The sequence below is a fragment of the Trichomonas vaginalis genome, chromosome VI (genome assembly GCF_026262505.1).
Source record: "Trichomonas vaginalis G3 chromosome VI, whole genome shotgun sequence".
NCBI lineage: Eukaryota > Parabasalia > Trichomonadida > Trichomonadidae > Trichomonas > Trichomonas vaginalis.
Genome location: NC_067208.1, coordinates 16,195,864 through 16,221,962, shown reverse-complemented (window position 1 = coordinate 16,221,962; position 26,099 = coordinate 16,195,864). Strand labels below are relative to the sequence as shown.

The window sequence follows — 26,099 nt, the reverse complement described above, 5'->3', positions numbered from 1 at the left end:
CATCTAGAAAAATGAGTGAATGCAAAAATTCTCTATCAAAATTTGAAATAGAAAGTGTTTCAAATAATTCATCCCGTTGTTTATCAATAATTTTATCCTCTAATCCTTGCTTCTTGATTGTATTATATAATTCTTTATACATTAAAAAGTTTTTTAAATAATCTTCTGCTTCTTCTTGTGATAAATAAATAATTGGAATTTTGATTAAATGTTTTAAAGATTCAAATGTATCATCTGAAGGTGAACCTGAACGGTTGATATAAATTAACACATGTGAATGGGGGGAAGTGTTAGCAATAATGATAATTTGTTTTAATATCGTTAATGTTTTACCTTTATTTTGTTTACCAATTGCTGCAGTGATTGAATTTAAGTAACATTCAGAATATGGAATTTTCATTAATTTTTCCTTAGATAGAGCATTTCTATTATCACTCAATGCTTCATTAATCATATCATCTACGTATGTATTATATACTCCTGCTAATTCTTCATAAGGGGTGGATGAATTTAAATCCATTTAATCAAAAATAAATTTATAATTTTAAACATTTCTATTCATCAATATTTCATCATATGAACTTCTATACTGTGGTGGTGTACCTGTTGGATGATATTTCAAACCTTCATCCGGTGTCCATGTCCAATACGTAGTCCTAGTAAACCAAACCTGAGGAGGATTTGTCACCTTTGAACAGTAAGTGTCATTTTCACCCTGAATGATTGGATAAGCTTTCACTTGTACTGTAACTTGTGAATTGAAAGTTTCTAATCCATCAAAGAATATACCCGCTCCATCACGTTGAACTGGAATAGTGCATAAGAATGAAGTTTGGTCTTTCCATGTTCTAGCTAATGGCGTGCCATTATCATCATTCAGTGGTCTAGTTAATGAGTCCTCGTATTCTTCTGTGCATTCATTCACTCCATCTAAATCAGAAGCTTGAAGCATACGTGTAAAGAATATGTCGCCCACTGTGGTCATCGCTTGATCGGGGAAGTTTCTGGAATCTATAGTGACCTGAAGACCTCGAAGCGTTGGATTTTCTAAAACTGTTCTTTGCATTGCATTCTTCGGAAATGCTAACACAACATCTGTAACATTATGAAGAGCGTATGAGAAATCTGAGCTAATACCTTCAGGAGTGATGCAACCTCCATTTAGTGAACGAACGTCAATATGTTGAGCTGGAATCATGAATGGATCTTCCTTACTGAATAAACGTGGTATTGCTTTAACTGATTCTTCAATTAAACCGTATCCTGGTGTAATGCATTTATCCTCTAAAACTTCCATCTTTGTGCATGAAATAATAACGTCATCAACTGTTGCGTCAGCAGATGTAGCGGCTAAGCTTGTAATTAATTTGGCAGGAAGTCCGATTTGTCGGAATTTGCGATCATATTTATAAACATGATTCATAATCTTTTCATAATTTTCATCAGTTATCTTTTCATAAACGTAATTTTGTAAATCAGCAACTCTTAACGGGTCAACCTGACAAAATACTAAAGTATCCCTGAAAACATAATATTTAAGAATGATTTCACCAATTGATTTAGGATAATCATCGAACGCCTGAAATGCTAACAAATCATTTACCGGAATAATCATATCAAAAGTGACATCAACTTCTTCATTTGCTTTCTTGAAAACTTCTGAAGGGTCAATATATTTACCACATACTGAGTTATCATATTTTTGAACATTATTATATAACGAATGAACAAACTTTTTAACTTTCCTTTCTGATTTTGGTTTATATGTTGCAAATGCGAAAGATTCACGGGCGCAATCCATCTGAAGATAACCGGCATCACCTCTTTCGGTTTCTACTTCTAATTGTTTAAAGCTTTGATTTGATGATTTGTAACCAACGAATAAACGCATACATTTAAAAGCGGCATCACATGTGAAAGCTTTATTTGAAACTAGAGTTGCTTTAACTTTGCGTTTAATATATGTGTCACCTAATTGGTTCACATCATGAGCCGGATTTGTAATTCTTAAATGAGTTTGTTTATCATCAAAATATGGAGTATCAGAGTCATAGCATGAACTTTCAAGTTCTCTATAATATCTTCTACCGTCATTCTTTGCGAATATTTCATTTATCTTTTCGAATGAATGAAACACATTTCCATTAATCGGTTAGTGTTTGGCACTAAATAGTTAGTCGTCATTTATTAATAAATAAAAAATCAAAATTAAAAGATGAAAATGAATTTTTAATTTTAATGAAATAATCAACTATGGCTGCAGGTATATTTAAGAAACTGTGGGATAAAGTAAAAAGAGGAGCGCATAAAGTTTGGGAAACAATGAAAAAAGGAGCAAATTGGATATTTAAGAATAAAGAAGCAATTAGTGACGTTGCTGAATCAATAACGCCAAAAGCTGCCCCAATAAGAGAAATATTAAATAAAGGAGAAAAAGTTTATCAAAGACTTCAACCGATACTAAGATAAAAATAATATTTTATTTATTTTCCACTATCTACCCCCTATTTTATTAAGTATTCCTTCAGCTATTCCACCAATTGCGTTACCTGCTTGTGCTCCCATCGCCGGATTACCTGCTTTAGTACCTAATACTCCACCTATGATAGTTCCTGCCGTTTCGCTACTGGTGCCAAAAAGTTTGCAACGGGTTTAATAATATTTTTATGAACCCAACCTGCAGCTTTCTTAATTCCTTCCCATAATTTTTTAAAGAATCCTGCAGCCATTTCTGATTTAATATTAATTAAAAAATATATTTCATCACTTATATTCTAATTTTATTTAATGATAAATGAAACCAATTTTAAAAATAAATGAAACAGAGGAGGAAGAAATAAATGAAAGTGAAAATGTTCAACAAAAAATAAACGTTGTTAAACCAATTACTGAAATAAAAATTTTTTCATCTGTTGAAGAATTTAATGACTATTATGCTAATAATAAAAAATTATTTGAAGAATTGACAACGTGTAAATTGAATAAAATGTTTAAAGTTGATGGATTCAAAATTTCAAAAATAAAAGGAGTGGTTAGTTTGAAATCTATTCCTCAATCAAGAATCACCTCATTAATGAAAATAGATGATTTAACAAAAAGAATAGAAGAGATTGAAGAAAGAATAAATCAAATTATTGATTTCATAAATCATGACTCGTTGAGCCCGGGTCCTTAAAGCCCATCACTGAGTTCAAGGTTATATTCATCAAATATTTCATTATTAAATGCAACTTCTGCTAGTTTATTTATTTTTTCAATACGATCATTTGAAAGTCTATCGTTTAATTTTTTCTGAAGTTTTTCATTTTCTAGTTCTGAAACTTTATTTGGATGATATGTAAATTCATGAAATTCTTTGGCCTCGGTTTTGATCATTAATTTACAAAGAACTTTTGTGGTTGGAATTCGTTTGAACCATTTATTAGTTATATTCGTTATATATTCAATATCTGGAATTAATTCCCAAATTTTTGCATTTTCAATTAATTTATTATCAAATGCAAAAGCAATGGGTTTAAAATCGTATAACCCATTAAGGGTGCACCCGCATGTACGTTTATTTGAGAGGAGGAGGATTACCCTCTCAATTTGGAAAGCTTCGTTAACTTAATATCTCGATGAATATTGGATTAAAATTGAATTTGCCCATACCAATATATCTGATACAATATCCTTAAGTTTTACTAAAAAGAATTTTTTAAAATCCCTGCAGATTCGGGGATTTTTAATTTTTTTGATTTTTTTCGAAAATTTTTCGGAAAAAAAATATTTTCAGAAGAGCCTTAACGGCTAAGTTTTATGTTTAATGTTGAGTATCAAAAAGAATGGGCATCTGATATAGCATCAAAACTATCAAGATTGTAATGTTTTTGAAGAAAAATTTATAGAATTATGGACTTCAAACAGATATTATGTAAATAAAAATAATATAATGAATTTATTTATTCGTATAATAGCAGTAATAAGCCGATTATTCACTTCTACTTCTGAGATTTGAATTTAATTTCGACAGAAAAAGAGATTCAAGAGGAAAATACTAGGGGATACAAACAGCCACCATGACAGGATTATTATGGAGCCAAGTTGTATTTTTTGATATTTTTAGAGTTTTCCTACCTATTTAGGTACCAAGTTATTGCTTAAAAATTAAGGTTCTAAATTCTGAAGTTTACATGATCCTCCCGGGCGCACCCTTAAATGAATTTTCTTTGATATTGCCTGTTTGTTTGAAAATATTTCTTGTATTGATTTTTCATTTTCAATTAGTAATTTGTCACATTCTCTCGTCAACATATTGTAAATATTAATAACGTTTTCTTCATTGTAACTTGTCTCATCACTAAGATTTGAAATAACGTTTATAAAAATTTCCGCAGCTCTTGATGGAAGCAAAAACTCCCTGTGTGTATTTATAAATGATAATAGTATTTCGGATATCACGCAATTTTTTGGTATTTCGTTAATAATTAGATTTATTATTTTGAATTTGTCTGATTCTTCTTTTATTTGTGAATTAAACGATTGAATTATTCCATTCTGAATATTAGTGTCAAATTTGTAGAATAAATTAAACGAAAAGTTATTGAGAAATGAGGAATTTATAAATTCGTCTAGAATTCTTTGATCATTGCATAAAAATCCAATGAATTCGAATTCATTATCGGTTTGAATATAACTTGATGGTAAATTATTAAAAAATTGAAGATATGAAAACTGATTGCATATATGAAATAAGACCTCAGCAGTTTGATCTTCTTTAATCTCCCAGATTGCATCCATAAATTGATTAAATTCTTCTTTAGAGAATGGTTGGGAAAGAATTTTCACAATAAATGGAAGAATATTATCCATATTTTAAAAAAGTGACAGAATTGCTAAATTTAGATTTTCTCATATATCAGTTTAATTTCTAAAATAATATCGTAAATGCCTAAAATTTTATTCCACTCCTTCAAAATATATGAATTGTTTCCTTAAATTATGAGATTTGCATCCTTCTTAGATAAATTTCAATTTTGACATTGTGAATAATCACCAAAATTTTTAAAAAATTTCAAAAATGAGCTTAATATCATTAATTTTTCAAGACAAATTCGGTTTTCTCTAATTTTTTTGGAGTTTTTCGAAAACAATTTTCATTTTTCTCGTCAAATAAAGGAAATAGAACAAAATTAAATAATGAAACAAAGATCATATATTATGTTCTTTTATTATCAACTAAGGAATTGAAGTATAACATCCAATTATAATTAAATTTCAGAAAAAGTAAAGAAATCTGAAAAAAATAGTAATGAAAAAACTCCTCTTAATAGTGCAGATCACTATTATATAACTTATAAAATTTTGACAATCATATGCCTCCTCGTACTTTTCATTTTTCTCAGCCTCAGATCTGAATGGAGCAGCTATCATATATCAAAAAGATGCTACGAATAAGCATGAATTTCTGAATCAATTTTTAAATTTACACTTTCCAAATTATTCAAAAAATTTAAGAAAGCACGTATGGAATTATTTAAAGCGTGCTTGCACAATTCAACTCAGAGATTGCGATAAAAACGTTTACACACAATATTATATTAGTCCTCCCTATAAATTTCACAAAATTGATTCATCCGGCACCGAACATTCATATTCAATCGTTTACAAATGCGAAGGAAGCTGCAATTACAAAATAAAAGTGACACTGTACCCAAATCAAATTCCAAAAATCGAACCTCTCAGTGGTGAGCATTCATGCACACCAAAAGGTACAGTTTTTAGAGATATTGAAGAAGAAACAAAAATTAGGGATCTAATGCAAATTACACGTGAACACCATTCAATACAACCGTTAACTTCAGAAGCGCAAATATTATCATATTTACTTTCTGAGGCAACAAAACTTGAAAGGCCTCCAAAAATACCAGAAAATTTACCACGCACATTATACAAAGAGTTTTATCCACATAATTTGGTTATTCCAGATTTTGTGGAACAAATTCTTTCAATTACCAAACAAAATTCCGAAAATTTTCTAAAATACATCGCGTTTTACCCAGAACCAATAATAATTTTCGGTTATGATCGTTCTGTCTCAATTTGTCACTCAGCAACAAAATTATTCTTGGACGGTACCTTTAAAATCGTCCCAAGACAGTTCGATGACAAGGGTCAACTCCTTACATTAATGGTGCTTGACCAAACAACGAATGAATACATTCCTGTTGTCCACATTCTTATGAAATCTCGGACAGCAGAAGCGTATACAACCGCATTTTCCGCATTAATTTCAATAATTGGGTTCAACAATTTCAAAACTGTTTACGTAGATTTTGAAATCGCACTTTACAAATCCATTAAATTATTTTGTCCAAACGCAAAGGTTACTGGCTGCTTATTTCATTATCGCCAAGCATTAATTCGCAAAATAAAAGAATTATACCCGAAACAAGAGATACCAAAAGAGATTTTTACACTTTACCAAATTTATTCCTCATTACCTTTCGTCGAAAAAGACTCATTTTATCAAATACTTAAATTAATCGATGAGTCATCCTCAGAAATTGCAAAGCCGTTCGTAAATTACTATAAAAAAGTATGGAAGAAAGATTATGAGTTCATTAACCAATTAGATTCAGAGGATGATATCTACACAAATAATGCTCTTGAATCCTTCCATTCTTTGCTTTCGAAAGAATTAGAAAATGCCCATCCTAGCCTCGAAATAATGATTGCAATCTTAATGAAAGTCGATAAACACTTGTTGGATAAACAATTACTCAGTACAAAACCAGCAAAACATCCTGTCAATTATACAAAGTCCACAGCAAATATTAAAAAAGCAATTACAAATTATTTATCCGAAACAAATCGAAATTCCAAGAAAAATCAAATCAAACTTAAAGAATTTCAACAGTCAAATCAAGTAAACGAGAATTCAATCGACTTTACACCAGAAACAGGTGAGTTTTCTCAAAATGATGAGAAGATTCTCAATGAAATCCCAAATGACCAGAATAAAGTGGTTAATCAAGTGATCAAATCAATGGCAAATCCATCAAATTACAAATTCGATAAAACATTACTCACCGAGAATTTATTCTCAATCGAACAAAAGGGAATCACGAAAATTAACCGAACCAAATTTCCAAAACAAAGAAGTAATCGTTGTCTTACAAGAAAAAAGAACATACAAAAGCCTAATGGTGATCTTGGTGAAAAATTTTCGAAAATTACTCGCAAAACAAGCAAAATTGAGAAGGCTCATTCAAATTCAGACCACAGCAGTTCAAATTCAGAAGTTACAGATGAACCTCTCTCAGATGATTCTGATGATGATTTCGAGGTAAAGGCTAAAGGTAAAAAGAGTCCATATCCTATTCCAGAATTATCAGATGGATCTTTTGAGACACCAATAAGTTCAGAATCCGAGACTTTTGAAAATAAAAAAATTTCAAATGCTCCAAACGAGAAAAGTACTACAGACAAATCTGAATCAGACAATGACGAGGAACCTATATCGTCTGAAAGCGACGTTTACAAAGAAGTTGAAGAAGTTCAAAATTTCAAAGAAATTTCCAACCCTGCTATGCCCAAAAAGAATAATGTTGATAGCGATGATGACGATAGTTGGATCATACGTCCAAAAAAGGAAATACAGAAGAACAAACTTGAAATTATTGCTGAAAAATGCGAAAAGAGATTAAACAGAGTGAGAAATTTAAGTCAGGCTTTACCAAAATTTGATGAAGATGATTTGGAAAGGTAGAGATATAATTTAAAGTTTTGAATCAGAATGTCTTATTGAAAAACAGATTTGTCTGATCACAAGCACTTAAGACTTTTATAACAATAGAAATGCGTTTATGATATTGAAATAGTCAAATTACAATTTTTTTTTCTAAGATGTCTTATTGAAAAACAGATTTGTCTGATCACAAGCACTTAAGACTTTTATAACAATAGAAATGCGTTTATGATATTGAAATAGTCAAATTACAATTTTTTTTTCTAAGATGTCTTATTGAAAAACAGATTTGTCTGATCACAAGCACTTAAGACTTTTATAACAATAGAAATGCGTTTATGATATTGAAATAGTCAAATTACAATTTTTTTTTCTCAGATGTCTTATTGAAAAACAGATTTGTCTGATCACAAGCACTTAAGACTTTTATAACAATAGAAATGCGTTTATGATATTGAAATAGTCAAATTACAATTTTTTTTTCTCAGATGTCTTATATCACTATAATGTTTTATTGTTTCCATTCAAACTATAATTACAATTCTATACAAAATCCAATGAATATAAAAATAACCTTTAATTCAACCAAAATAAAAAAAATAATATAATAAATTAGTCATCTTCCGACAAAGGACTTTCCAAATCATCTTCATCAAATTTTGGTAAAGCCTGACTTAAATTTCTCACTCTGTTTAATCTCTTTTCGCATTTTTCAGTAATAAATGATAGCTAATATAAATGAATACCCTTAGAAACAAATATAAAGAAAGATATGAATTTTTTAAATTTTCACTTCACCTAAAATCATTCCGATCCGTAAAGTATTGAAATCTATCCCGATTAATCGGGATAAAATTGAATGAGTTGATCCCAATTTCCCGATCAATCCCGATGCCAAAAGATAAGTCACAATTTTCAATTGTTTTACGAAATCTTATTAACGGCAATTTTCAATGGTTTACGTCATGATGCCCAAAAAATTTGAATATTTTGGCATGATGAAATTTTTTTTCCAAAGTGCACTTTATTAAAAAAAAGCTCTAAAAAATCTTTATAATATAAACACAGTTATTCTCTACTGCATTGTTTCTTTATAATAACATTTTGCAGTAGCAGAGTGATGAGCGACGAAACTTGAATTGATCCTCCGATAAAAACGGAAGCGTAGTTTGTAATGATCTCGCGCTCTTTCTGTGTTGTATTTGGAACTTCCATAATGACTGCAAACACGGACATGTAACTGATTGCTCCGAAGAATCCGATTAAAAACAGAGGAATCAGCATATAGATTGGCGCAATGAACACGACAATTGCATTGACAAGCATAATCACAAATAGGCATCCTGTTATCACTGTTGTGATTTCTAATTTCTTAATTAAGAACCATTTTTTAATTGAGCGACCGATCAAGCCACCGCATTGGTAGCAGATTGAGAAGTAGCCAAATATGAAAGGTTCGTCGACTTTCTGCTTCTTTGTCATTGAGCAATCTGTTAATCCAATAAGAGAAATGTATTGGAAACAAAACATTGCGAGGTTGTTGAGAATGAAACGAAGAGATTTGTACCAATTTGAGCATGAACAGAATGGAACTTTCTCTTCTTCATCTTGTTTGTCAATAGCTGCGTCGTTTTGTTCGATATCTTCTAATTTCTCTGGTTCCTCTTGTTCAGGAACTTTTGTAGCTGTATTTGGATTCTTTAGCATGAGAATAAAGATCAATGGATATAAAATTCCTGTTGGAGACATGCAAATGAAAGATAGGAAATACGATACTTTGAATTTTTGGCAAATAAGAGAGTACCCTGCACCGAAAACACCTGAAATTCCGGTTCCAATACCCCAGGCACCAAGTAAAGCGTCATTATCTAGTGATGCAAAGTAACCAAGCATAACGCCTTCTCCAAAGTCGGAAGAAACACCGACAAATGCTATAAATAAGATAGCTACAAAGATATTTGGAGCAACAGCTGTACCGATAAGTCCAACAAACATAAAAGCTCCATTTATTATCGATCTGATATTGTAAGAAACATTTTTACTTGTAAGAAATGCATTTCCGAGTGTTGCAAAGATTGATAAAATAACGATTCCCCAAGATACAGCACCAATATAACCATCTTTATTGAAATGAGTGCAAATTGCTTGTGTGTTAGCATATGCAACCCAATATGGAAGGTTATTAATTAATCCTATGAGTAACATTCCAATATAATTAATAATTTTCCATTTTTTCTCAGAACTGCTGGTTTCAACTGGCTCAATATTATCTGCAGGTTGTTGCTGAATCTCATTTTGTTGGGTTGTTTCCACTGGGTTACCAAATGAGTCAACCTCAGAATTATTCATTCAACAATCAATAAAAAATGAAATTAAATAATCAATTTCGGACTTTAAATTTACAACAATTGGGTTGTTCACTTAAATATTTGATCGGAAAAGATTTATAAGATTCTTTCATACAATTATTTAAAATCTCATTTCAAATCTTAGCTTAAAATGTTATACTCATGGAAAAAAGTATGTCTTCCGTTGTTTTAAGATTGAACTCTAGAGTATTGAAATTGAATATAATAATGAAGGAAATACTTTAAAGGCATATCTTGACTCAATACTATTCATATTTTAGAATATCATGATCAGAATGGCATGGGCTCATTCCATGATTATCATTTTCGATATTTGGCAATAAAACGAATACAATGAGAAAAACTGTTTGAAATACATGAAATTTTTTACTATTGATAGTCTCTCATGGAATATATTGCATCAGGCAGGAATTTGAGAATAAGCAATTTCTTTTTTTATTGAATTTATTGTCAGATTTTGCCAGTAAAGGATCCTTTTTATTATGAAAATATTGATTAACGTATGATATATGATTAAAATCAAATTTGAGGGCTTTGATTAGTCGTAAATTCAATTTATATATAACTTAATTTTGATGTCAATACCACATCAAATTTATGTTATTCAGCGTAAGCCACCGCAAAAATGCGTTTCTAGGAAATATGAAGAGCATCGAGAAGTTGTTGCAAAGAGAAGAAGAAGAGTTCAAGAAATATACTCATCGATAGAGAAAATTCTTCGCTCTTTCCCAAAAGTCAAAAAGCGATCAGAGCTTCTAATCATTGCCAGTGCATTTTCTCATAAATTAAATATAAAAATAGATAGAGATGCAAAGCGTTTAAATGAGTGTTTAATTTGTTGGTATTGCGAAAATTGGCATCTTATTAAGTCTATTTTGTTTCCTACTTATCATGAACTTTACTTTAGTGGCGCATTTAATATAATCTCGCCCAATTTTGATATTGATGTGTTTGAATCAGATTTAGGAACGTTTATTAATAAATTCGATGATTTAAATATTCGACCATTTGAAAACCCTGAATATGAATGCAAAATTCCTGAAATACTTGATGAACCTCTTTAGATCATTTCCTAACTGTAATTTGTTTTGTAATCGTTGATTATACATGTAAAACCCTTTATTTGTATTCGTTTATATGTATACATTTGATTTTTTGAAGATGAATTTGTTAATATCAAGGTCCATAAAATAAATGAATGTCAAATCAGAATATTAGATTGTTATTTAAAGAAGAGGCATCGTATTTGAACTGCTTTCGTTGAAATATCCAATTATTGAAAAAATTGTTCATATTTTTTTCAATCAAAGAAGTTTTTACATTAAAAATAATAATCAGACAAACAATTCTTCCTGATGACAAATGGAATTTGGGGATAATTCACATGAATATACATTTCTATTACAAAAGTAAATCATTATATCTCTTGTATCCATGGAAGAATACAAACAACATGAACTTTTTAAAAAATCCTGGTCTTTTTTAAAGGAAATCTAATATTTAAAAAAAATAGTATTTTAGGTTTAAGCGTGGTACCATCTTGATGCTCTGCGGCCACGAGCCATTTCGAACTTGCGTCCGTGTGAAGCAATCTTTGGACGAGTCTTAGAATTGTCATCGCCTGGAGCTGCTCCGAAATGCTTGTTAACAAGGCGGTGTGTACGATCACCTTCTAAAAGCAAGCACTTGTCACCTGTTGGGCGAAGCTGAGCAAGTTGGTCGAATGTGATGCATTCGCCACCAGCAGCAAGGATACGATCACGAGCTGTTTCTGTAAACTTGAGAGCGCAAACTTTCATCTTTGGAACTTCAAGAAGGCGTTCATCGTTTGTGATCTTAGCAACAAGAACTGCAATTGTCTCATCTTCCTTATCCTTGAGGTCTGTAGCAAGGCGGCTGAGAGAGTATGGACGTCTGTTTGTGCGTGAAATGCATAAGCGGCGAGCAATCTTAGCATTGAAATCATTTCCTGTGCGGCGAGCGAGGAAAGCATAAAGGTTATGGAGCATCCTCATCTGTGCATCTTCTGACTTTGGTTCTTGTCTCTGCTTGCGAGGAACGCGATGGTCTAAATCAACACCCATTCGAAAAGGATTCCCAAACCGCCATTTTTTGCGGCCATTGAAATTTCATGCTAATAAGACAAAAATTGGTGAATAATAGGATTGTATAGCTTGAATGAAATATATGTGTCGGAGTACAATATCAAAATTTCCACTCCAATATTCTTCATTCAACTTTGATTGAAATTCCGATCTTGTTAATGAAATTTATGATGTGAATTATGTTCCCATATGTACACAGATGGATATCTTCTAAGCACATCTTTTGAAAACATGTATAAATATATCTACCATGGTCATGAATGTTTATTGTTTTATTAAATGATAACAAACATTATAATCGTGGTTTTAGCCAGAATAAGTCTTGTTTCATCTAAATTGTGATTTTTTTTTTAGTTTTTTAGAATAAGAAATAAAAAATATTGATTTTAAAAGTATATTGTTTTAAGCAAATAAGCATTATATATTGAAAAACTTAGAAAATCGATGCATGTGGAGAATACAGTGCTGAAAGTGCGAGCTCAAAGGCCGCTTCATCTTCATGGGGAACACCCATTGCTTTGACAGAGAGGTAAGGGAGATCAGCGCAGTATTCTAATGAGACCTTCTCTGCGACCTGAGTCACGAATTTATCACCGCTAATTTCGCATATTTCGTATTGAGGTGACATGCTTCCCGGAGGTCTTGGGCTCTTAATTGCGTTGATTCTATCTTGGATTTGTTGTGCCATGTTGCAATTGTTAAGCGCTGTCTGGTAGATCTTGAGAGCTTCGTCGTTCCTATTTTGTCTTTGGAAAATAAGGCCAAAATTAAGCCATGCTTCTGTAATGTCGCTTCTAAGGAAAAGCGCGCGCTGGAAAGCAACAATGGCATCCTGGAACTGGTCGTTCTTGAGGTAAAGTATCCCAAGGCCACACCAGAAGAGTGGGGAATCACTCCATGTATTCAAACATTCTCTGTATCTATTATATGCGGCTGTTGTAAATTGCTGGCGGAGGGAAATGCATGCCAAGGCGAACTTAAGAACTGGATCGTTTGGATACTGATCCTGGGCTTCTTTTGCAATGCGTTCGGCTAATTCGAGAGAACGCAAATCTGAGCTGAGGGAAAGGAACCATGCGTATTGCTGGTTTAATTCCAAAGAGCGTGGATGAACACGAAGTAAGTCGTTGTAGGTTTGGTTGGCACGATCTGTCTGTTTTTGGATTTGATAGGTAAAAGCGATTTGGAATTTGATATCGTCTTCTATGAGATTTGGTGGGAGATTAGTAAGTGCTGATTTAAATAATGGAAGGGCATCATCAGGCTTATTTAACGATCTATATAAAATCGCAAGTCTGAAGTTTAAGTCACCAATATGTGGAGCATGAGGCTCTAATTGAAGAGACATCCTATAAAAGCGAAGTGCTTCTTGATTGTAATTGAAGTGCTGGTAGACAATACCGGCAACAAACCAAAAAGTAGCATCTTGGAAGTTTTCGTTGAGCTTGATGACGTGAGCAACGCAAGTGTAGGCATTTGGAAAGTCATTAAGCATCAAATAGCACTTTGCAAGTGTGGACCAGGAATTATAATCATCTGGATTGTTATGAACATATTCGATTTTCCTTGTTACGAAATTGCAAATTATATTTACGGCGTTGCTAAGATTTTTATTTGTAGATGATACGGTTTTGTTTTGTGGGTTATATGACAATAATCTATGGGAAGCAATCGTAATATCTTGCTCCGCGCCAATGAATTTAGAAAGCTCGAGAACGCTGGACCAAGCAGACTCGAATTCTTGATTTGCTCTTTCAATGCTGGGAGTTACTTGCTGAAGTGGATTCACAGACATTACGAAGCTAAAAAACCGCCAAAAATTGAAATCAGAAAATATTAGAAATTTTCTTGAATAATGATTATAATTAATCTGATAATTCTAAAAATTGACTTTTCGTTCAGTATAATTGATAAACAAAATTGTTGAATATAAAAAGCTTTATTTATTTTTATTTTTGAGATTAAAATATTTTGTACCTAAAATATGTTATATTTAATTGGAAAAAAAATGTATTTTTAATTTATTGATTTGTAAACCTCATAAAGATTTGAGCGTGTCTGATTGTCAAAAAAGCACAAAAAATATAGTTAAATTGATGTTGCTCCCCAATCCCATGCAACTAATGATACTCTAAAAATCTATATTATTCTTTTTTCATTTTTCAAAAATTTTCCCAATTATATATTTCTCGTTCTTTATCCATAAGGCAGGTTCTGTAAAAAACATCATATCAGCTGAAAACATCGAACCCGAAAGAATTGGTAACTTTAAAATCTCAAAAAAAGATCTTGAACAACTGAAACAAACTTATAATTATAATTCAGACTCTGATGAAGAGCCAGAATACACGTATGACGAAGAAGGTCATATAATATGTGGAGTTAACGCTTATTTCAATATTTCTAAACGAGTGTGTTATTGCAAACCTGGCTTTCCATTAGGAAACCCTTACAAGCAAAAAGGCTGTTATTTTTGCAATGTTCAATGTTCTAGACATGCTCAGTGCGAATACCCAGGAGAATGCAAGTGCTACTCAACCCATTTCGGAAATGGTTCATATTGTATACAAAATTTGCCGAAAATACAGTTAATTACTCAAATTAATACATCGCATATACAAGTTGATATAACGTATCAGTCGGATGACTCTTTAAGTGCCGGATTTTGCAGTGTTAATGGAGTCATTTCAAAGGCTACAGATGTTACTGATAAGTATTTCGTCTGCAAAGTTAAAAAGCTCAAACAAACTTTAGATGTAAAGCTTTCAAAAGATGGAAAAGAATGGTCTAAAATGGCATCTTACCATATTCAAGTTCCTGATGACAATTCTGGTGTTGCATCAAGATTAATAATAATTCTTGTATTCTTAGGTATCATGGCAATTTTGGTTTTAGTTTTATCCCGCGCAAAGCCACCTAAAAAGGAAGAAATAGAGCCATTTATCACTTCCAAAGCTAGGAAGAATCTGAATATTAATACAAAAGATACCGAATTTGCAAAGGTTTAATTTTATAACTTCTTTTTTTTCGAATGTTTCAATAAATCTATATATCTAGTTCTGTTTTTTAGTGTTTTTAGCAAATAAATCTGATGAAAAATACATAATATCAAATTTCGAAAATATGGATTATAAAAATGTCTTCGGCTCATTGTTAAATTCATTATAATAAAAATTCTGAAAAATTCTAATCAAAATAAAGCGCAATCAAGATTTACAATATGAATGATATCGCAAAAAAGTAATATAACTTAACTAAATATATAATGAAACTCAATAAAGAGCTCAGTCTGATGAGGAGGAGGAAGAAGAGGAATCACCATTGTCCCGTTTTTCTTCAACATTAATTGGCTCCATGCGGCTTGCAGGAACGTTATTTCCCTCTTCATTATTTTTGTTGGCGAAATACTGGAATAAGAACCAGCCACCAACAATCATTGCTGTTAATACAATAATCGGGACGATAATAATAACTGCTAAAATAGCCGCTCTGGAGTCAGAAGTTGTTGTTAAATCCAAAGGTTTACCTTCTAGAAAATGATTTTCGGAGTTCAAATAATAATAACCTTGGGTGAATGTATAATTCTCTGAAGTATAGCCCTCAACATTTATTTTAGAAATTTTAGCAATGGGCTTTAATGTTCTTAATTGAACAAATGTATCATATTCATAAATTTTTTCAAACCCTGTAGAATCAACCGAAATTTTCGGGTAACCGAATAAAAAGAAGCATGCATTTGATGCAGATTCGACTTTTGTTGCCTCTTCAAGTGGGCCAAAGTGAAAATCATATGTTGTGCAGACTGAGGAAGGCTTTACAAAAGTAAATGTTAGATTTATGTTTTCTTTAAGAGCTTTTATTTTCATTGACTTGACATTTACACTAACTTCTTTGAGAGATCCTGATTTGATTTTAAAATCTTCGTAGTTATAAAGAACGGCGTAAGTATAAATTTTATTCGTAGATGAACTTGGAAATTCTAGTGAATGATAGTCTTCTGTATTTGAAAAGTATATTTGTGATGCGCCCTCTTTGTCTATATTATGAGTTTGATCAGCAGCCCTTAGCAATCCAAAGCACAAAAATATCATTGATCTTTGACAGATTTCTTTTTGAATTAAATTTATAAAATTGATATTGAAGTGAAATCGAATTATCTCTGTAAAATGTGCTATTTAATAATTTAATTAAAGATTTTCAATTTTTCAAATTCGCTAATTCTGAGCAATGTGAAATGAAAGTATGATTCATTATATTTTTCATTCGGAAAGGTTTCACTCGACTCTACTATTAAAAGCTAATTGATAGCATTATCTGGTTCGGTCCCGATTTATAAAGTTGAAATTGCCGATCACATAATTATGGAATAATACAATTATTTTGTTGGAACTATTGCCCAAATCTTTAGTGAGCTCTGATTTTATTTGTATGAGAAAATTTAAAGGTTGAATAAATATAAAAAGTAATTATTTACTAGATTTAAGGACTCAAAGTTCCTTTGTTTGTGTTGGCTTACGATGCTTGGCCATTTGATAGACTTTAACATAGTCGATTTCATATCTTCTTGGCATTTCTTCATCATGGATTGTGCCACCAGTTGCACCAAGGGCAAGGTTGATAATCATATATTGTGGTGTCTTGAATGGGTTCTTAACCTTCCACCAGTGACCCTCGTTGATTGTTCTATCTAAGTTAACACAGTTCTGAAGTTCGTCATCAACGTAGAGCTTGATAGCTTCTTCATCCCAGTCCATTCTATATTCATGGAAGGATTGGTTCCACTTTGGATCAAACTTTGTCCAATAGCCAGAATATGATGTTGTGCGTGTACTCCAGATGCCTGCCCATTCCCATTCACTTGCCCAGCAAAGGTTATGAAGTGTATGATCCTGGTAATACTCAAGAAGATCGATTTCACCGTTTGATGGCCATTCGCCATCCATTTCTTCGTGACCTAAGAACCAAAGAGCTGGCCAAGACCCAGACATTGTTGGGATCTTGCAAGCGGCTTTGAAGCGGCCATATAACCAATCAGCCTTCTTATCTGTGATAAGAGATGTTGATGTGTAGTTGATCCACTTTCTGCTGTATCTCCAATCTGTGCTGCTAGCGTTGTACCATGGGTTTGGCTTATCGACTTCCTTTCTGCCTTCAATGATAAGACGACCATCTTCAACCCAGGAATTCTCTGGCTGGTACCACTCCATTTCATTGTTTCTTACAAAGCCGTGTTCGAAGTCCCATTTGGTTGGATCTGGTCTGCCGTTTGTGTCGAATTCATCGTTCCAAACCATCTCGTATGTTTCTTCATCCTTATGCTTCTGCTTGATTTGAGCTAATTCTTCATCAGTAGCAACAATAAGTTTTCAGCATGAGGCACTTCCAAATGACCTGTCTGGCCATGTAACTACCAAACCACCATTTTGGCAGTGAATTGGGTTTCCATTTTCCTGAACAATTAAGTATGTGTCATCTTTGTAGAGTGGGATAACTTCATATAAAAGTGCGTCCTTTTCATCAACAGATGATGTTGTGCCAGTGGCATCGTTTGATGTGGAATGGATGTACAATCCTGTGGCTGCACTCCTGATCTTATAGAATATCTTTCCGTCTTTAATAACCATATCGAAGAACCAAAGAGCATTGTCATCCATTGTCTTGTCGAAATATCTTAATGTTGCACCAGCAATTGGCTTTGTATTGTATAAGGCACTGCCTCTGCAATAGTCAACACCATTGCTCTTATGACATGAATTTTCTTTATATTATTTTTTTTTTTGGATTTTCTATGATTTATGCGATAGGCTGGAACAACATTGTAAGTGCAATGATATCATTTATAGAGAAATCTAAAACTTCAGCATTCAGAACTCGCAACCACAAAAATATTCATTTGCTAAGTAAGTAAAGTTGATTAAGTTCGACACTTAGCTTTTATACGTAAAACCATGTGTGTATTGTTATTTCTTGTTAAATTATTGAGAAAAAAATAAATTGTAAGAGAAACGATACTGATTATTGAAATAATATTGAGGGTAGCTGCAGATTTCTTCATTAACATGCCGGAAATTTGTTAATCTTGGTTTTCTATCATAAAATCTGTCGAAGAATCTAAAAACGGAGATATGAAATAGAGATCATGTAAATCTAGAGTATCCTGTCAGAAAAATAGACTAAGCATGTAACCCTTTTTTGGTCATAAACACTTTTTACCACTTAGTCATACAGATGATCATTAAATTTAAACGAGCACTTTTTGTCAGAATTTATTCTTTTACAAAGACAGAAGATTTTAGTATTATTTAATATTAGTGCTGTAGCAAAATTCAAAAAATGGTGAAAATTCAGTGAATTTGTGAATTCACATTTTTTTTTCGACATTTTTCTTGATATATCCATGCACATTAAGAACACAGCTTTGATACGCTTAAAAAAGCATATTTCATATGAAATTGTTAAAGAAATAAACAATTTATATAAAAATTGCACTTATGGGCAGTTTAGATATATAATTTATATATAACATATATACAAATTCATAGACAAAGTGCAATAACTACAATGTTGTAGAAAATTACAGCAGAAATACTGACTTTTTGAAGGATAATAAGAATTCTTCTAAATGTTGTATTTTTATAATTTGATTGATTTTTTTACTATTTCAAAAAAAAAAAAAAGGTAGTGGGGCCTCCAGGCACTTCGTGCCCTCTAGCCCTGAAGATGTTTAGTATAAAATGAAGTTTGGGTACTGGGGGCTTCCAGGCGCGTTGCGCCCTCTAGCCCATAAAAAATTTTTGAGAGTCGTCGTCGTTGACTTTTTTGTAGAGCACTCAAAATAGTATAACTTTGTCCGGACAAGTAAGGGTCTATCGTCGCTACAGGAAAAGTTACGGGCGTTCCAAGGAAGTATACTTTGAGAAGCCTTTTCTGTCACTTTTCAGGAAAAAACATTTTTATTATTATATATAAATGAATTTTACAAAACCGCCGTTGCCGTTCTTTGGAAATAAGAGTAGATGTAAAGATATTATATTGAGAGAACTTAAGAAACTACCGAATGGTCTAACATTTGTAGATTTGTTCGGTGGAAGTTTCTATATATCCCATTTATGTCATACCGTATTTCCTGACTCAAAGATTATATGCAATGACTTCGACAACTATATGGACCGTCTCAAACATATTCCAGACACAAACAATATATTGAAAGAGTTAAAAGAAAAGATACCTATAGGTAAGATGGAACGTATGCCATTAGATAACAAAAATATTGTGAGAGAGGTTTTGAAAAAAGCAGAATATATAGACTGGGATAGTATATCTGCTAGACTATTATATAGTGGTTCTATAAGAGTTCATGACATTGAAACACTTATGTCAAAAGTTTTATATCTTAACTATACAAATGTTTTCAAAGAGGACATAGAAAAATATATTGAGGGTATAGAGTTTGTGAGATGTCATTGGACAGAGTTGTATGAAAAATATAAAGACAAGGAAAATGTTTTCTTTATAGTGGACCCGCCGTTCTATAACACATGGGATTTTCAATACCAAGTAGACTGGACTTTGAGAGACTCTTTAGAAACTTTAGACGTTTTACATAACCATCCATGCTTTTACTTTACATCCGATAAAAGTGATTTGGAAACCGTTATGAGATGGTTAGAGGACATACATGACTATGAGTTTAGATATGACAAGATAGAATATGAGAGAGGTCCTATAAACCGGAGAAAGTGTCATAACAAAGAAATTTTATTAGTAAGTAAATGTGGTTTGAAATAGGACTACTTGTTTTAGGTTTTTTCCATTGTGTCATTTATTTATTTGACGTGGCAGAAAAGTACAGAGAATATGAAGATGAACCAATGCCTGCAAATGTTCAGCATATGTACTCGTAAGAGATATTTTTATCTAATATTAAATGGACGCACAGAACTTAGCGAATGCACAGCAACCTGGACAACCAAACCCAGAGAATATTCCAAATGAAGTTAGAATACAAACTGCAATGGCAAACTATGGTCAAGTGCCAACAGATGTACAAATGCAAACTACCATGTCAAATGACGCTGCGTTAGGTTTGCCACCATGGTATGCAAATATGAGATGGAAAGAGTTTTATACAAACCCTGAAGTGGGATATAAACAACTTTATGCAGATGACGCGAACATAGGAGTTGACCCAGAATATGTTTTCTACCAGAGGAGAAACAGAATGTATGAGCTCCAGTTAAAGAATGCTATGGAACTCAACAGGAAACGTAAGAGACTAGGCGGACATTAGATTTTTACATATAGTAAAATGGGTTTCTTTGGAAGAATAGGAAACTTCTTTCGAAATGTTGGAAGAGGTATATGGAATGGAATAAAATCTGTCGGAAGAGGAATTTGGAACGGAGTCAAAAATATTGGTAAAAGAGTAGGTCAGTTCGTTGGTATTATACCTAAAGACCCTGAACCAGAAGAACAAGCTCCTGTTATACAACAGCCTGAACCTGCACCACAGTCTAGTTGGCAACCAAATCCAACACCTCAACCGTATTAAAAAATTATATTTTTACCGTTCGATAGTAGTTGTATATGAAACTAAGTTCTAAGTAAAACGCATGGTATAATGGAATTATTCTCTTTCTTCCATCTGTTGTAAACCATACTTGAAAGTCTGAAATACTTCCACTTGGTGGTTCATATAGCTTTGTAGGTTTTTCGTAAAAGTCATTTGCCAAGCATAAGAAAGAGTTTTGGGCGCCAGAAAATGAAGCATGAACGATAATAGCATCTGGGTCGAAAACATTTCATATGTTCCATTAGGGTTTTCGACTTCATAAAAGTCCGGGTGTACTGGATATTCTGCAGGCTGATTTAACATCCTCATAAATCTATACCATGCCAAGTTGTTATATTTTGTAGAAATATAAACGTTTTCTCCAAGGTCTTCTATTCTATTGATTTTAACAGTTGCATTTTTCCTGTCATAAATAATATCGAGATGGTACTCTCCCTCGTCAATGTTTACTGGTTTGCATATTCGATATAGATATTGTTTATTTTTTCTTGAAAAGCTTGAAGAGTTGTTTCTAAGTTTACAAGCAAACTAACTTGTAAAAGTTTTCCCTGTTCAAATTTCTCATACATACGTTTTTCTTTGTTATAGTATCGAACTTCAAAACCGACCGTAAATGGGAAACCATGTATGGCTTCTGAAATGAACTTCATTCTACGAAAGCCAATAGCTTTGTGACAGATGGGTCTCTTAACCATCTTAATGGGTAGTCAAAACGATAGCCTTCATGCTTTACGGTCTCTGTCTCAAACTTTTGACGACATTAGTAAAAAAGTTCATCTAATGGTTTAGTTGTAGCAACTCTTGAATTTTCTTTTTTCTATTGGAAGCATATTTTATCTAGAATAAAAATGTCGAAAGATATTGCTTCCATGAGAGAAATACAACACAACCGACAACTCATTGTGCAAGCCTAAATAAGAACACAACAAACTTTTCAAACTATTCTAAGATATCTGAGTCATTGAAAGAAGGAAACTTAAAAACTGACATTAAACCAATGACAGATGAGTTTCTATTTCAAGACAAGAAGAACAATACTGTCTGTATAAATCCAACAAAAGGAACTTTAAACGAGAAACCTATAAATGAACTTCTTTTGAAAGCAGATGTTGACAACAAAGCTGACAAGAATATGTAGACGATGCAATAGCAAAAGAAGAAGAAAGAGCTAACAATGCTTATGCAACAAAAGAACATACTCATCCTGAACTAGCAGACAAAACATATGTTGACAATAAAATGTCAAGTGAAGTGACGAGAGCTGAAAACGAATATTCTAAAAAAGACTCATACACATTCTATATCTGAAATAACAGACTTAAACGTTAGCCTTGAAAAGAAAGCGGATAAGGAATATGTGGCTAGTAAGTTAGAGAAGAAAGCAGATAAGGAATATGTGGATGAAAAAGATAACGAAATGAAAGAAAGGGTTGACTGGTACCATGAATGGACATCGAAGATTTTAAAAACTAAAGCCGATACAGGATGGGTTTCAGGATGTTTAGACCTTAAAGCAGATAAAACTTATGTTAACGATGAGTTAGAGAAGAAAGCAGATAAGAACCATACACATAAATCCTTCACTACTGTTAGAGCAGACGACATAATACTGAACTTTGACCTTGGTTCAAGTGCACCTTTAGAGAATCCGAGTACAAGCGTAAAAGATACTCTTAACAATTTAGATAAGAGTTGCAGGAATATCGAAGATCATGCCAGAAACTTTGAAGCATATGAACTACCCGCAATGTTAGATAAGAAAGCAGACAAAACAGAGCTTCAAACATTAAAGACAGAAATGCTTCAAACATTATATCCTATAGGCTCTATTTATACGTCAATGAACTCTACCAGACCAGAAGTAGTACTTGGTTTTGGAACTTGGACTCAAATAGTCGACAGGTTTTTGTATTGTGCAAACTCTTCAAAGGAAACAGGTGGAAGTAAAACGATTTCAGGTGAAAATTTACCTGCACACAGTCACTACATAGATTTAAGTACATCTCAAGCAGGTTGGCATAGTCATAGATATATTGGTTGGTCAGGAATGACAAAAGGTAAAGGATTATGATGTTAAAGACAACGTTAAGTTTGCTATAAATTGGTTACTGGAGTGACACTCAGGGAGATGGAAACCATACACATTTCGTTTCAGGATATACACAAACACGGGACAAAGTAAAGACTACATGCCACCTTACATGACAGTTTACGCATGGTATAGAATGCTTAGTCGTCATTTTCAACTTCTTTAGCATATTCGTCAGGATTGTCTTATATTTGTTAGGAACTGTCTTTGAAAGTATACCACCTTGAACTTTGACAAGTTTGAAACGAGGTCTGACAATAGTAGTTTTATCTTCTGCTTGCAGTGTGTACATTTTGCCATGTTTGCCTAAAACTTCATAATATTCTCTTGTATACTTTCTTCTATTTTACGAACACGAACGTGAGTACCTGTCGGGTTCCCATTGTTGTCATAGTCAATAGTATTTTCATATGGGTCGCGTTTAGGTATTTCTATTTTTACTTTGTCACCTTTCTGAAGTTTGAAGCCCGGCATTCTTTCTTGTTTGTCTCTTTTGACTAAATTATTAAATATATAGTCTTTCTCTAAGTCAGGGTTGTTTTCATTTCTTCGGGGGAGTGGTTTCCCAAACCTTTTTGTTTACGGTTTGTAAATATTTAAAACTTGTCTCATCTTTGCCATGGAGAAGTGTCTATATTTGTCGTCATATGACATTTCATTTGCTTCACCACCTTGTGGTTGGTTTAAGTCTCTTAACATTTTTATACAACCGTCAATGACACCAAGAGCAGAATGGTTTTGGTCGACAATGAAATATTGGTTTACATTTTTTGAACGCAGATAGTTTTTACATCATCTGATTTGAAAGAACTTTCACAGTCAGATGTCAGTTTTGTTGGATGGTATTTGTCAACGAATATTGTCAAAGCAGTTTTCACATCTAAAATATTTTTGGACCATAATGGTATGGCTTCACAGTATCTTGTGTTTTGACCGACAAATATTAGCCAGTATGGTGGTCCATCTTTCTCTATACTCGGAATGTTTTCCAAGATATCCATAAACCAAGCATTTGGTGTTGAACTAAAGATTTTTATCATGAGTGCTTTTTTGTTGCTTAGAAACATAGGGGTCCTTGTTTGATTCGTCATTTTTAACCATAGAAATGGGTTTATTTGGCGCATTAGCAGGAGTTGCATCTAGATTTTACCCGCAGTGGGAACAATAGCCAGAGGTGTATTTGGAGTTGGAAGGAAGATTTTGAGTACATTAGGTATACTTAAAGAGAAAGCACAACCTATTATACAAACTGTACAGAAAGGTTGGGATGTAGCACGAGATGCAACAAATCTTATTCCAAATCTGAAACAAGAGGAAAAGTTCAAGGATGGATGGACAATGGGAAGACAAGCAGGAAACTATTATAACAAAGCAAATGACTACTATAACCAAGCAGGACACTATATGGACCAAGGTGAAAGATTCTTTAACAGAGGATATAACCATGCACAACAGTGGGTAAACAATAACCAACCTCAACCACCTCAAACTGGGGAATGTAAAATTTTTTACTGAGATGAAATGAACAATACAGCATTGAGACAAATGGGTTCAAGATGGATTTGTCGGCTTCCAGCAGTTACACAACGTGTTTGTCAAGTTCTTCCTATACTCAGGAAGTTTTAGACCGACTTAAAAAACCTAACAACCAGTTGAAAACAAACCAAACTAAAATTTTTTACTGAGATGAAATGACCGAAGAAGTTGAAACGGTAGATTTGACACCACAAACAAAAAGTTCAGAACCATTGTCAAAACCTGTCAAAGAACTTACAGATGAAGAGAAAAATTCAATAATAGAAAGTGCCAGGTCTGGAAATACAAACCCTAACTACAAAGTCACTTTTCATAAAATGGAACGGCTAGTATCTCAAAAAGAAACAGACTCTCACAAATAAAATATTGAAGTCTGAAGGAGCTTTCGAGACAACAGATGGAAAAGTTTACTTCACTGACCAACAGTTCATTATAGAACATCTCATTGACTTAGAGTCGAAATATTCTAAACTTTACAACAAACACAAAAAGTTGAAAGGAAAACAAAAACAAATGGCATATGATATTTATGAAGATGTTGACGACACTGTTCCTGCAAGTGAAGTAAAGTCAGAAGAACCGAAAAGTGACGAAAAACCGATAGAAGAAGAAAAACCAAAAACTGAAGATAAACCAAAACCAAAGTTTAGTTTGGAAACTAAACCACAACGTCTTCATTAGCTGGTATGGGTTGGCGTCAAAGACTTATGGCAGCAGGCGGTTATGTAAAGTAAAGAAAAAAAATATTTTTTATTTTTATAAAATGCCCCCATATAGAATGGATAGAAAGTCTGCTAGAATAAAAGCAGAGTTGCAAAGATATGGTTGGAGAGTTTCGAAGAATTTAAATATAGGAAGGGAAGACCCATAAAAGTCTATGACAAATTGTCTGGTCTTCGCTACGAAATGGATTTGGAAACAGCACGTGCAAATTATCCAAACAGACTAGAGAGGTTAGAAGAAGAACGTCTTATGGACATGCCTTTCGATGTTAGTGAACCTCAAGTTGAAGGACACGACGGCTTTGCCAGATTCTACTGGAAACATGACGAACAATTGCATCCTTTGAGAAGGAAAAAAGGTAAGTGAGAGATGGTCATGCTCCCATGGAAAGAACAAGATATGCATATGGAAGTACGTGAAGTTAGAAGTCAAATTACATCTGGTCGAACCTTTACAGTAAACTTTGACGAAGGAAAGAACAAAGAAGGCTTCATGGGTGTACTTGCTGCATACAAGACGGAAATAAGAAAGGACACAATCTCAGATTGACCATAACAGATTTGGATGGTCACATTTACTATGCATATGGCAATGTCACAACAGCTGCAATGCTTCTTGACGCTTTCAAGACTACAAAGAGAGAACAAATGGTTGACTCCGACTCAGACATTTTGAATGCAATTGAAGGAATTGCAAGTGTCAAGTTCGAATGGTACAACCTAACCCTCAAGCAGTCAGACAACATGCTGGATACTTCCCCTTCAGAAATAAGTCTGACATTGACTTGACAAGGTATGGAATTTACAATTCAATTGAAACAATTGTCAACGAACCTTGCATTCTTACATGTCTCAGGAACTCTGGTCTTGTTACAGATGAGAAATGAAGTATCTTGAGTCATGTGTGAAGACAAGGTACATTCTCAGAGGTCAATTGGCAAAAATTGCACCGTTGGCAAATGTCAATATCCGAGTCA

The 26,099-nt window shown here is 33.0% G+C and overlaps 11 protein-coding genes and 3 pseudogenes across 14 annotated transcripts, besides 5 other annotated features; 7 read left to right on the top strand and 7 right to left on the bottom strand.

Moving 5' to 3' along the window:
* Window positions 1-2,029: part of a mobile genetic element that runs on past the window's edge.
* A 224-nt stretch (window positions 2,030-2,253) lies between these two features.
* On the top strand, window positions 2,254-2,469 carry TVAGG3_0875160 (uncharacterized protein; the record flags this gene model as incomplete). Its single annotated transcript, XM_051250217.1, has 1 exon — window positions 2,254-2,469. One exon carries the CDS (start codon window positions 2,254-2,256, stop codon window positions 2,467-2,469), a length of 216 nt encoding a protein of 71 aa, XP_051085692.1.
* Window positions 2,470-2,493: 24 nt separating this feature from the next.
* Window positions 2,494-2,729, bottom strand: TVAGG3_0875150 (annotated as a pseudogene). Its single transcript has one exon. A coding segment is annotated over exon 1 (236 nt).
* A 2,625-nt stretch (window positions 2,730-5,354) lies between these two features.
* Window positions 5,355-7,746: a mobile genetic element.
* Window positions 6,710-7,340, top strand: TVAGG3_0875140 (MULE transposase domain-containing protein; the record flags this gene model as incomplete). The annotated part of the gene is made up of 1 exon (XM_001277444.2): window positions 6,710-7,340. A coding segment is annotated over one exon (631 nt), but the record flags the coding sequence as incomplete, so codon positions are not given.
* A 31-nt stretch (window positions 7,747-7,777) lies between the features above and the next one.
* Window positions 7,778-8,451: a mobile genetic element.
* Window positions 8,452-8,559: 108 nt separating this feature from the next.
* Window positions 8,560-8,625: a mobile genetic element.
* A 172-nt stretch (window positions 8,626-8,797) lies between these two features.
* Window positions 8,798-10,078, bottom strand: TVAGG3_0875100 (CLN3 protein family; the record flags this gene model as incomplete). Its single annotated transcript, XM_001301571.1, has 1 exon — window positions 8,798-10,078. One exon carries the CDS (start codon window positions 10,076-10,078, stop codon window positions 8,798-8,800), a length of 1,281 nt encoding a protein of 426 aa, XP_001301572.1.
* Window positions 10,079-10,668: 590 nt separating this feature from the next.
* Window positions 10,669-11,217, top strand: TVAGG3_0875090 (uncharacterized protein; the record flags this gene model as incomplete). Its single annotated transcript, XM_001301570.2, has 1 exon — window positions 10,674-11,162. One exon carries the CDS (start codon window positions 10,674-10,676, stop codon window positions 11,160-11,162), a length of 489 nt encoding a protein of 162 aa, XP_001301571.1.
* Window positions 11,218-11,575: 358 nt separating this feature from the next.
* On the bottom strand, window positions 11,576-12,198 carry TVAGG3_0875080 (ribosomal protein family; the record flags this gene model as incomplete). Its single annotated transcript, XM_001301569.2, has 1 exon — window positions 11,622-12,182. One exon carries the CDS (start codon window positions 12,180-12,182, stop codon window positions 11,622-11,624), a length of 561 nt encoding a protein of 186 aa, XP_001301570.1.
* Window positions 12,199-12,539: 341 nt separating this feature from the next.
* Window positions 12,540-14,017, bottom strand: TVAGG3_0875070 (cellular component assembly; the record flags this gene model as incomplete). The annotated part of the gene is made up of 1 exon (XM_001301568.1): window positions 12,637-13,998. One exon carries the CDS (start codon window positions 13,996-13,998, stop codon window positions 12,637-12,639), a length of 1,362 nt encoding a protein of 453 aa, XP_001301569.1.
* A 161-nt stretch (window positions 14,018-14,178) lies between these two features.
* On the top strand, window positions 14,179-15,341 carry TVAGG3_0875060 (uncharacterized protein; the record flags this gene model as incomplete). The annotated part of the gene is made up of 1 exon (XM_001301567.2): window positions 14,996-15,211. The coding sequence occupies one exon, from the start codon at window positions 14,996-14,998 to the stop codon at window positions 15,209-15,211; it is 216 nt and encodes a 71-aa protein (XP_001301568.1).
* A 62-nt stretch (window positions 15,342-15,403) lies between these two features.
* On the bottom strand, window positions 15,404-16,303 carry TVAGG3_0875050 (uncharacterized protein; the record flags this gene model as incomplete). Its single annotated transcript, XM_001301566.1, has 1 exon — window positions 15,488-16,294. The coding sequence occupies one exon, from the start codon at window positions 16,292-16,294 to the stop codon at window positions 15,488-15,490; it is 807 nt and encodes a 268-aa protein (XP_001301567.1).
* A 348-nt stretch (window positions 16,304-16,651) lies between these two features.
* TVAGG3_0875030 (glycosyl hydrolase) lies at window positions 16,652-18,410 on the bottom strand (the record flags this gene model as incomplete). The annotated part of the gene is made up of 1 exon (XM_001301565.1): window positions 16,691-17,497. The coding sequence occupies one exon, from the start codon at window positions 17,495-17,497 to the stop codon at window positions 16,691-16,693; it is 807 nt and encodes a 268-aa protein (XP_001301566.1).
* A 456-nt stretch (window positions 18,411-18,866) lies between these two features.
* Window positions 18,867-26,099: part of a mobile genetic element that runs on past the window's edge.
* Window positions 20,131-20,493, top strand: TVAGG3_0875020 (uncharacterized protein; the record flags this gene model as incomplete). The annotated part of the gene is made up of 1 exon (XM_051250216.1): window positions 20,131-20,493. One exon carries the CDS (start codon window positions 20,131-20,133, stop codon window positions 20,491-20,493), a length of 363 nt encoding a protein of 120 aa, XP_051085691.1.
* On the top strand, window positions 20,512-20,754 carry TVAGG3_0875010 (serine threonine-protein phosphatase family; the record flags this gene model as incomplete). Its single annotated transcript, XM_051250215.1, has 1 exon — window positions 20,512-20,754. One exon carries the CDS (start codon window positions 20,512-20,514, stop codon window positions 20,752-20,754), a length of 243 nt encoding a protein of 80 aa, XP_051085690.1.
* TVAGG3_0875000 lies at window positions 20,759-21,605 on the bottom strand (annotated as a pseudogene). Its single transcript has one exon. A coding segment is annotated over exon 1 (847 nt).
* TVAGG3_0874990 lies at window positions 21,624-23,008 on the top strand (annotated as a pseudogene). The gene has a single exon. A coding segment is annotated over exon 1 (1,385 nt).